Raw genomic sequence first — 8501 nt, 5'->3', positions numbered from 1 at the left:
AGAATAAATATACATAAAAAAATTATTAAAAAAAAGGATTACTAATTGAAATTTTACACACGTCCTTTTATCACCAAGAATCTGCTTATTTGTCAGATTGGTTGATATCGGATCACTATACCATATAGCTGCCATACAAAGAGAAGGGTCAAAATCAAGGGCTTGTATGGAAAACTTTTTCATTTCACGAGATATCTTCATCAAATTCAGCATGATTTATTACCTAAGGCAATGATACAATCTGCGAAAAAATTGTACAGATCAAGTTACTATAGCATATATGTAGCTGCCACACAAACTGACCAATCAAAGTTCTTGTAAGGAATTTTTGTAAATATGAATGGTAGCGGAAGTTAACTTTTTTCTTGTTTCAGATATCATTAGTTCGTAGAACCACCGTCGCCTGTTGCAGCACTTCTTGAAAAAGTTGATTTCGAATATAGGCTTTTTTGAAGGAAATGAGCTTGATAACTTAAGTTAATTGACTACTTTTTATTAAGACTTGAGCATTTATAAAACCTAATTTAAAGTTCCTGAATTGCTATTAAAATAATTACATACATATTATCACATAAATACTTACATATTTGTACATTAATATTGCTGTGTGATAAGAACGTTGCTTATTTTGCGGTTAAGGCACGAGTCATTTACTTTTGTCTATGTCTGAATATAGTTTCGCAATTTTCTATATGTACATATGTCAAAATAAAAATCGAACTACATACATACATACATACAACGATGTACTGAAGTGTTCATAAAAAAAAAACACATTTTTTAAATTTTTGAAAAAAAAAATATATATACATATATTGTACGATAAATGAAAATATTTAAGAAAAATGTCTTTAGTGTATATTATTAATTAAATTCATATTTTCCTGCTGTTAAAACTAGATGAAATCGGTTTAGAATATAAAGTTTTGTCAAAACTTGGAAAGATTTCCGTTTTTTAATTTTTGTATAAAATGTTCAGCTGCACCCAAACTTAGCTCATATGATAATTTGAAGTAGTACAACAAATACAAAAACACAGTTTTTGATATCATTAATTTTTTCGAGAAATACGTTAAACATTGAATTTGCACAACTAGCCCAATGCATTAGTACCGTCAAATATACATACGTACTTATGTATGTATTTATGTAGTTAATGGTGCTTCTCGCATTATCGATTCTGAGAATTTTTCTTATCACACAACTTTTACAAACATTATTATATACATACATACATACATATGCATATGAATATTTGTACAAAAATATGCATATTTATGATTGTGTGCATGTAAATGAGCTGATAACAGTTATTTGTTTCTAGTTGTTAGTTTGTTTATTTTTTTAATTTTTTATTATTTTTGTTCTTTTAGATAACAGTAAACCCAAAAACAATTTAACTTTACATACATACTGTACATACATTTGTGCGACTAGATACCTAAATATTTGTAAATACATAGGTATGTTTAAATATGTACATACATACATACATACGTATAACAAATATAATAAACACAGAATAGTGAAAGTGCTGTCTTGCGCTAATTGCAGTGAATCGTAGATACGCTATCATTAAGTGACATGATAGAGATTACTGGCGCCAAATGCACAACATTATAGGGATGGGACGCGAGTGGCAGCAATTACTTTAACATTTAAGGAAATTTTTTCCAGCAATTCTCCAAATACATACATATGTACTTAAATAATTATAATACATTTCTTGCTAACTCTAATATTTTTGTAAATTTACTCATATAATTTGATACTTTTTTAACTGACCAACATATATAATAACGAGAATAAGTATATACATTTTTTTCATTTTTTGCAGACAGTAACTACAAGAAAAACCCTAACGTTTCTAAAGTTAGTCCATAATTTGTAAGTCAAATACTGAGAAAGCGATAAAAAAAAATTCGCGCAGCTGCCATTGGTAAGGTGAACCTTTCTTCACATTGCTTATAAACACACATGAACGCAAACGCACTCAGTACTCATTGCGTTAAAAAAAAACAATATTTTAAAAGCAAATGAAATAAAAACTAACAAAGGAATTAAGTACATACAAATATATAATTACGAAGAATGCCACAGCCCTAACTTGTTTGAGAAAATCCCGCATGGAGTTTGATATTTTATATTATTTTTATAAATGATTTCTTTTCTTTTTTTAATTTCTAATAAGATTATAATAATTACGTATTTCCATAGATGTAGTTATGTCCCAATAAAACATCTGCAAAGTTTGCATAAAAACTGGAGACAAATTTGCAATGATAAGAAATAAATTAGGAAGCGATAAGCATTATAATACTTATCACTGTGCGAAAGCGGCAGGATCGGAAAAGGGAGATAAAATATCCGAACGCACACCTTATCGTTGTCTGTCATTTCCTGTTGCTTTGTTGAATGACGTTGTAAATTATCAAGTATGTAAAGCAGTAATTCAATTTTAAAACAACTTTGCGAGTTATATGAGGACAAAGAATTTAGACTACCCCACGTCATTAAGCACATTATATATATATGTACATCCTTAAATGTTGAAGGAGTTGATAAAACCGAAAAAATTGTATATTTTGCTGTTTTGGTGGGTGTATAAATAGGGACAGCCATTATTTTCGATATCAAAATATTTGCGTTAATACATTACCATAAACCTGCATAACTCCAAAATAGCAACCAATTTAATTTATTAATAATTTTGAAATTGTATAAATTCCAAATAACTTACCGCAATATGATTACCGACGTTAGCTGCAAATCTGCAAATCTTATTTGCCGTAATTGCAGATTTTCCAAAAATCTGATTTGCCGTTTTCTGGCTTTTAAGTTTATCAGCACTGTCTGTTGCTTTCACAATTCGCAAATTTATCTGCTTTTTCTGTAATATCGTTCTGTGCGTTTTATATTAGATTGCTTTCTTTTCTTTATGCACTAGTTTTCAACCATTATTGTACAATAAAATTCATATTCCACTCTAACAGTTCAATAAACTTTATAATATTTAAATTTTACGAATTGTACAATTATTTCGCGAACCGAAATAATATTTCACCAATTGGAAATTAAATGAATAAAGTTTTTATTTTTCCCTCTTTTGCTATTCGCCTGTCATCAGGTTTGAGAACGTTTACGTGCTGCGATCATATGACGTTTTTAGTCTCCAAAATTTGGTGTAGACTTGAGATCGTCAATTATTGGCAATGGGAGAATCTCAAATTATAAAAATTAATATTTTTTTAAAGTAAAAATTAATTCAGATTTTTACTATACAGTTTTATTTATTGAATATGTTAACTCTATATATTTAACTTGAGAAATATTTACACAATTTCTCAATGGTATCATCTATTGTTAATAGGCTTTAACAGCTGTTTTGTATTGACATTTCTAATTATTTTGATTTCTAAAAAAGCCATAGGATTCAGATATGTTGAGAAATGGAGGAAAGTAATCATGAAAACGAAATACTTCCAGCATTGTCTTTTAGCCAGGAATCGACCAACTCGAATTTACGGAAATCTAAACCAGCCAATATTCAATGCCTACAGTGCGAAAGTGTTTATCAATTTCCCGCAGACAAAGATGACTATCTCGCACACCTGTTTTTGGAGCACCGATTGGTTATAGCAGATGTGGAAGATATTCCATTACTGGAAGAATATTTGATTTATTGGCTTAGAGAATTCACAGGTGAGTTATATATAATATATATTTGAAATATTAAGTTATAATGGAATTTGAATTGTAGGTCATGAGTTGGAGCAATATTGCACCACAATGCTTCTGGATCAATTGCCAGATGGTACACCTGCGAAAAATGAAAGATATTATTTACTGAGCGATATATTACCAAAAGATTACGAACTGCGCCACAATCTACAGAAAAATCACCTGGAACGTGCACTCGCTCAGCATCAGTTCGAATTAACAGATCGTAATTTTACAAAGGAATGTCTCTATTGTCGTGATATTATTACTGGGTTGCGTTCCGAGTTTCTGGAGCACTTATTCAATAAACACTTCTTACAATTAGGTAAACCTGAAAATCTGGTTTATATAGATGAGCTACTGGCAAAAGTACAAAGCAATCTTGAAAATTTAGTGTGTCTCTATTGTGAAAAAGTTTTCAAAGATCGATCCACTTTAAAGGAGCACATGCGTAAAAAAGCACACAAACGTATAAATCCCAATAATCGTGAATATGATCGCTTCTTTCTGCTTAACTATCGCAATAAAAAGCCACACAGTAAACCACCTGTTGGAAAAAGGAAAACTGAGCGAAGGCGTAAAACACAAGAAGAAACAGTAGCAGAAGTTCGCTCACCCGAATTGGCGACATCACCAGATTTTGAACACCATTTTCCTGTGCGTAGCCAGAGTGACGCAAGTGATTCAGACTGGTCTGATTGGGATGAAGATATGGGAAAGATGTCTCCTTTCAATTGTCTTTATTGTAAACACAAAGAGGAAAAATTCGAGGTTCTAAAGAAACATATGCTAGCCGCACATAACGTGGACTTTGAGTCAGCGCTACTGGGGCTGAATTTTTATGAGAAAATTAAAGTTGTTAACTATGTGCGACGACAAATATGTCTGATGCGCTGTGTAACCTGCAATTTGCGTTGTGAAGATGAAGTAAGTATGCTTTCTTTATTTCTGCATCAAATTAACAGATGTAAGTTATTTTAGGAAAAATTACTACATCATATGGAAGCCGAGAAACATTTCAGTTGCGGCACTAAAAAGCAATGGGATAAGCCTGAATATTTCTTTCCCACTTACGAGGATGACAGTCTTCTATGTGTGCTTGATGACAGTCCCAATGACGATATGGATGACGGTGTGGTGCGAATTATATCTGAAGATACAATGGCACAGATAAATAAAGATGCTGAACGACTGTCTTTGGAGAACTTTCGATACGCGTAAATTTGAGTGCTAGTATTTGTAATAACGAATAATCAACTCAAATATTCTAAAGTGTGAACAGATTTAAAATCAAAACAGTGATTTTTGTGTACAACAAATTTTGTTTATTCCTAGAGTTATTATGCCTACAGCTAATGACAGTTTAAAGCATGATTGTTTTTGCTTAAAACCAGTAATATGCTTATATTGCAGTACCACGTTCCAAATTCTGTTTGATCTCCGCTGTATGTTCGCCATAAAAACGATGTAGTTTCTTGTTGAATTTAGAGTTGCGCTCATTAATGAAATCGACATCGGCATCATCGTTGTAAGTACGTCTACGCGAATATTTCTTTCTACGTTCGATTTGTTGTTCTAGATCTTTGGCCATGTTATCGATTGAAGATTTTTTATCCTTTACTAAACCTTGCAAAATAGTGTTGGGTCCACCATAAAATGCTTCACCTAACTCTTCTTTTTGTTGTTCATATTTGGCCATATCGCGTGGTGGCAAGTTCTTGACCAAACGATTGTATTGACGTGCTGTCTGTGCTTCGAATGTGGAGAAACCTATATCGGGATTCTGTTTACGTTTCTTTTTTTCAATACGCTCAGCGTCAACTGCTGATACAGACAATAACTTTAAGCGGTCATAATCTTTGCCTTGTTGTGTGGCCTCCTCCCGTGCCTTTTCATCTGCTATCAGCCATTCTGCTTGACGTCTACGTGCTTCCCAGTTGTTGGGTAACTTTTTGCGGGCATCCTCAGCAATCACTTCATGATTATTCTGCGTGCGTGCCTCCTGTCGCTGTTTGTGCAATTCACGCAAACGTGTCTTACGCTCAGCCAGCTTTTCGGCTGCAGTTTTCTCACGAGGTTTCTCTGCTTCCATTCTTGTCGAGTTTTATAAATTTTATATTTATTGCGTGTATTTCGCAAATATTGATAACTTCACCTTTATATAATCAAGGTAAAACTAGTGTTGATCTGTGTTGTATTTCCTTACATTTATTTCAAAATAATTTAATCTCTACAATTCTACCCTTTGTTTTACGCGTGAAGTTTATTTCATAGTTTATTTACTACCTGCTTCTTTACAAGAAGTCATTCACAATACACTCATTGTTTAGCGTTGACAAATAACAAATGACAATAATCATCAATCAAAACAGTTTATTTAACATTATAAAAACGTATCACTGAACATTATTTATGCGAAAAAGAGATTAATTTAAATTCAAAAAAAAGGCTTATTCTTTTTTGAAAATGTATATTACAATATAACTCGTTCACTTCTTTTATCGTGAACAGCACACTATCAAAATGATGTTAATCATTGTGAATATACAAAAGTAACAACTGTCAACACAAATAAATCATGGGAATTTCTTGGAGAATTTTTAAAAATATTACCATTAGAGAGTTTCCTATGAAATTTTAGTTTTATCATGCAAAAAGCCAGCGGAAAAGAAATTTATCTCATCACAAATACTCTCAACTGTTTACCATTTCTGCTGGACGGTCATTCAGTTTTGATAGATTTGCGAAACGAATCATCTGTGGCCGGACGTATTGATGCCACTGGAAGTGATGGATTTATGAATATCCACTTAATAGATGCGGTGTTTATAGATAGATATGGCCTTCAATATCCCTTCGAACAGTTTATGGTACGTCCACGTATGATACGTCAAATACATTTGCCAGCACATTTAGATGCTGAAAGCGCCATACGTGACTGGTTGGATCACGGACGGAAACCTGTCAGGAAGGCGCCACAACAACGAAAAGGAAAAATGACCTTTAAAGAAAAACGCGCAAAGCAAAAACACATAGAGGTGTTGAATGAAATATCAAAAAACCAAAAATGATAGCGGCTAAGAAAAATAATAATTTTGTAAACAGTAAATTTTTTTTACATTTTTTATTTTAGTTATAAAAAAACACTTTATTTAGTATTTATACGTATATTGACAATAAGTACTGCAAATAAACCAAGCCTTGAAGTTAAGAGAAAATAAAAAATGATGATTCTTTAAATCGGTAATTCAAATAAATATTTGTGTACGCAATTACACAGAAAAAATTCACGGCGAATCCACACAAGATTCAAGTAAAGAAAATATATGTGATATGTATTAATTGTGATGATGTTCTTAAATAAGTCCAAAAAGGAAGTAGGCAACTGGCAGTATAAGCGCAGCCTTGGCGTTGGAGAGACCAAAAGCAAATATAGCTAGCTTCCATATACCATAGTAGAAAGCCAATTGAAGGGCAACATGTAACGCCAACAAACTGTAAATAGAAAAGAAAAAAGTAGTGATGGCATTTTCAATTACTTAGTGCAATTTGCTTACATTTTATCCTTCTTTCTGGCAGCCGATAATGTTTTCGGCGATTCCTTGCTTAGATACTGCCGCACGCCCATAATAGTGTTGAGGAAGTAATCATCCCAAGCTAAATCGCCAATATCAATGAAAAATGTTTCACGATCACGTGGATCCAACTGCTTCGACAGCGCCAACGTGTGTTTGCTGTCATAATGCCATTCAGTAAAAATAAATTTCTCCAAAGTATTCAACGAATTCCAGACACTTTTATGCAGGCGTATGAGACTGGAAAATTTGTAAAAAAATTTATTTTATAATTTTATGTGTATGGACAGAATTTGACATACATGGGTCTGCCACCGCTAAGTTTGGTGACCAAGTCCAGGAAGAAACCGGGTATAAAGTGAAACAGTATAGCGCCTAAACGGAAGAGGAATAAGCTCTTGACCAACTTGAGATTTGGATACCTGAAAGAAAATATAAGCATTGTAAGAAGAAATTCGTTTGCGCCAAATAATTATTTGCTAATTACCAAACAGCGGACACCAGCGGATATTCATGGAGGAATGCATTAATTTTATTGATCAAGAACTCGAAACGGAATGGCTTGTACGTGCTGGAAGTGAGATGGAAAATTTGTAGCTCAGCTGGTTTGCCGGCGTTTTTGACTCTGAAATGGAAAGAAGAAAGAGAAATAATAAGAAATGATGTTAAAAATATGTATGTATTAGTAAACAAAATATAATGGGTTGCTTCAAAAAGCAATTGTGGCGGGAAACAAGGATGATAGTTAACCCACGGATTTATAACCGTTGTGGGCACCGAAGGCGTAATCCCCTCCATAACTCAATCTGCCTGCTCTTGCATTAACGGATATTTTCATATGAGAATAAATCCGGCCAAATAGAGCGGCTTCGTAAAAGTACTTCAATATTGATGGCTTTGTGCAACAATTTGTAGCAGACTTTCGTTGGGATTCGAACATGCAGTCTTCTATTGGAATGCTTATGCATAACACTTAAACAATTTGAACTAAAGTAGCGTTCATTAAAGTGCTATTAATAGCGCGCTACCTATGCTTGTGTAGAAATTCACCACACTACTAAATACAGTTGCATACGAGTGTATATGGCATGTAGCATGCTTTCAGGCGCCTATGTAGTACAGGCAGAAATTGCGTTTGTGTTGTAAATAAAGACAATTAATTTTAACAAAAATTTATTTAGAAGAATAATAATTAAAATATTTGAA

At 32.9% G+C, this 8501-nt stretch overlaps 5 protein-coding genes across 6 annotated transcripts in view; 2 read left to right on the top strand and 3 right to left on the bottom strand.

Annotated features, from left to right (window-relative positions):
- The window catches only part of LOC108977065 (putative mediator of RNA polymerase II transcription subunit 26), a 45664-nt gene extending 42571 nt beyond the window's left edge, over window positions 1–3093 (bottom strand). For both annotated transcript variants that reach the window (XM_018946566.1, XM_018946563.1), the window contains exon 1: window positions 2741–3093. The gene's annotated coding sequence lies outside the window, so the exon portion shown is untranslated. The remainder of the gene's footprint in view (window positions 1–2740) is intronic.
- Window positions 3094–3405: 312 nt separating this feature from the next.
- LOC108977041 (zinc finger protein 277) lies at window positions 3406–5039 on the top strand. Its single transcript, XM_018946535.1, has 3 exons — window positions 3406–3702; window positions 3761–4647; window positions 4702–5039. The coding sequence occupies exons 1-3, from the start codon at window positions 3450–3452 to the stop codon at window positions 4939–4941; spliced, it is 1380 nt and encodes a 459-aa protein (XP_018802080.1). The 5' UTR covers window positions 3406–3449; the 3' UTR covers window positions 4942–5039.
- LOC108977042 (pre-mRNA-splicing factor Syf2) lies at window positions 5023–5982 on the bottom strand. Its single transcript, XM_018946536.1, has one exon. The coding sequence runs from the start codon at window positions 5810–5812 to the stop codon at window positions 5123–5125; it is 690 nt and encodes a 229-aa protein (XP_018802081.1). The 5' UTR covers window positions 5813–5982; the 3' UTR covers window positions 5023–5122.
- A 296-nt stretch (window positions 5983–6278) lies between these two features.
- LOC108977071 (U7 snRNA-associated Sm-like protein LSm10) lies at window positions 6279–6837 on the top strand. Its single transcript, XM_018946582.1, has one exon. The coding sequence runs from the start codon at window positions 6369–6371 to the stop codon at window positions 6789–6791; it is 423 nt and encodes a 140-aa protein (XP_018802127.1). The 5' UTR covers window positions 6279–6368; the 3' UTR covers window positions 6792–6837.
- An 84-nt stretch (window positions 6838–6921) lies between these two features.
- The window catches only part of LOC108977070 (putative fatty acyl-CoA reductase CG8306), a 19497-nt gene continuing 17917 nt past the window's right edge, over window positions 6922–8501 (bottom strand). The window contains exons 7-10 of the mRNA XM_018946581.1: window positions 7783–7920; window positions 7598–7717; window positions 7278–7535; window positions 6922–7215 (exon numbers count right to left, since the gene is read on the bottom strand). Coding sequence (XP_018802126.1) covers window positions 7077–7215; window positions 7278–7535; window positions 7598–7717; window positions 7783–7920 — 655 coding nt within the window. The 3' untranslated portion in view covers window positions 6922–7076. The remainder of the gene's footprint in view (window positions 7216–7277; window positions 7536–7597; window positions 7718–7782; window positions 7921–8501) is intronic.

This window comes from Bactrocera latifrons, unplaced genomic scaffold (genome assembly GCF_001853355.1).
Source record: "Bactrocera latifrons isolate USDA-ARS-PBARC rearing strain unplaced genomic scaffold, ASM185335v1 scaffold_83, whole genome shotgun sequence".
Lineage (NCBI taxonomy): Eukaryota > Metazoa > Arthropoda > Insecta > Diptera > Tephritidae > Bactrocera > Bactrocera latifrons.
This window is presented reverse-complemented; position numbering and strand designations above follow the sequence as displayed.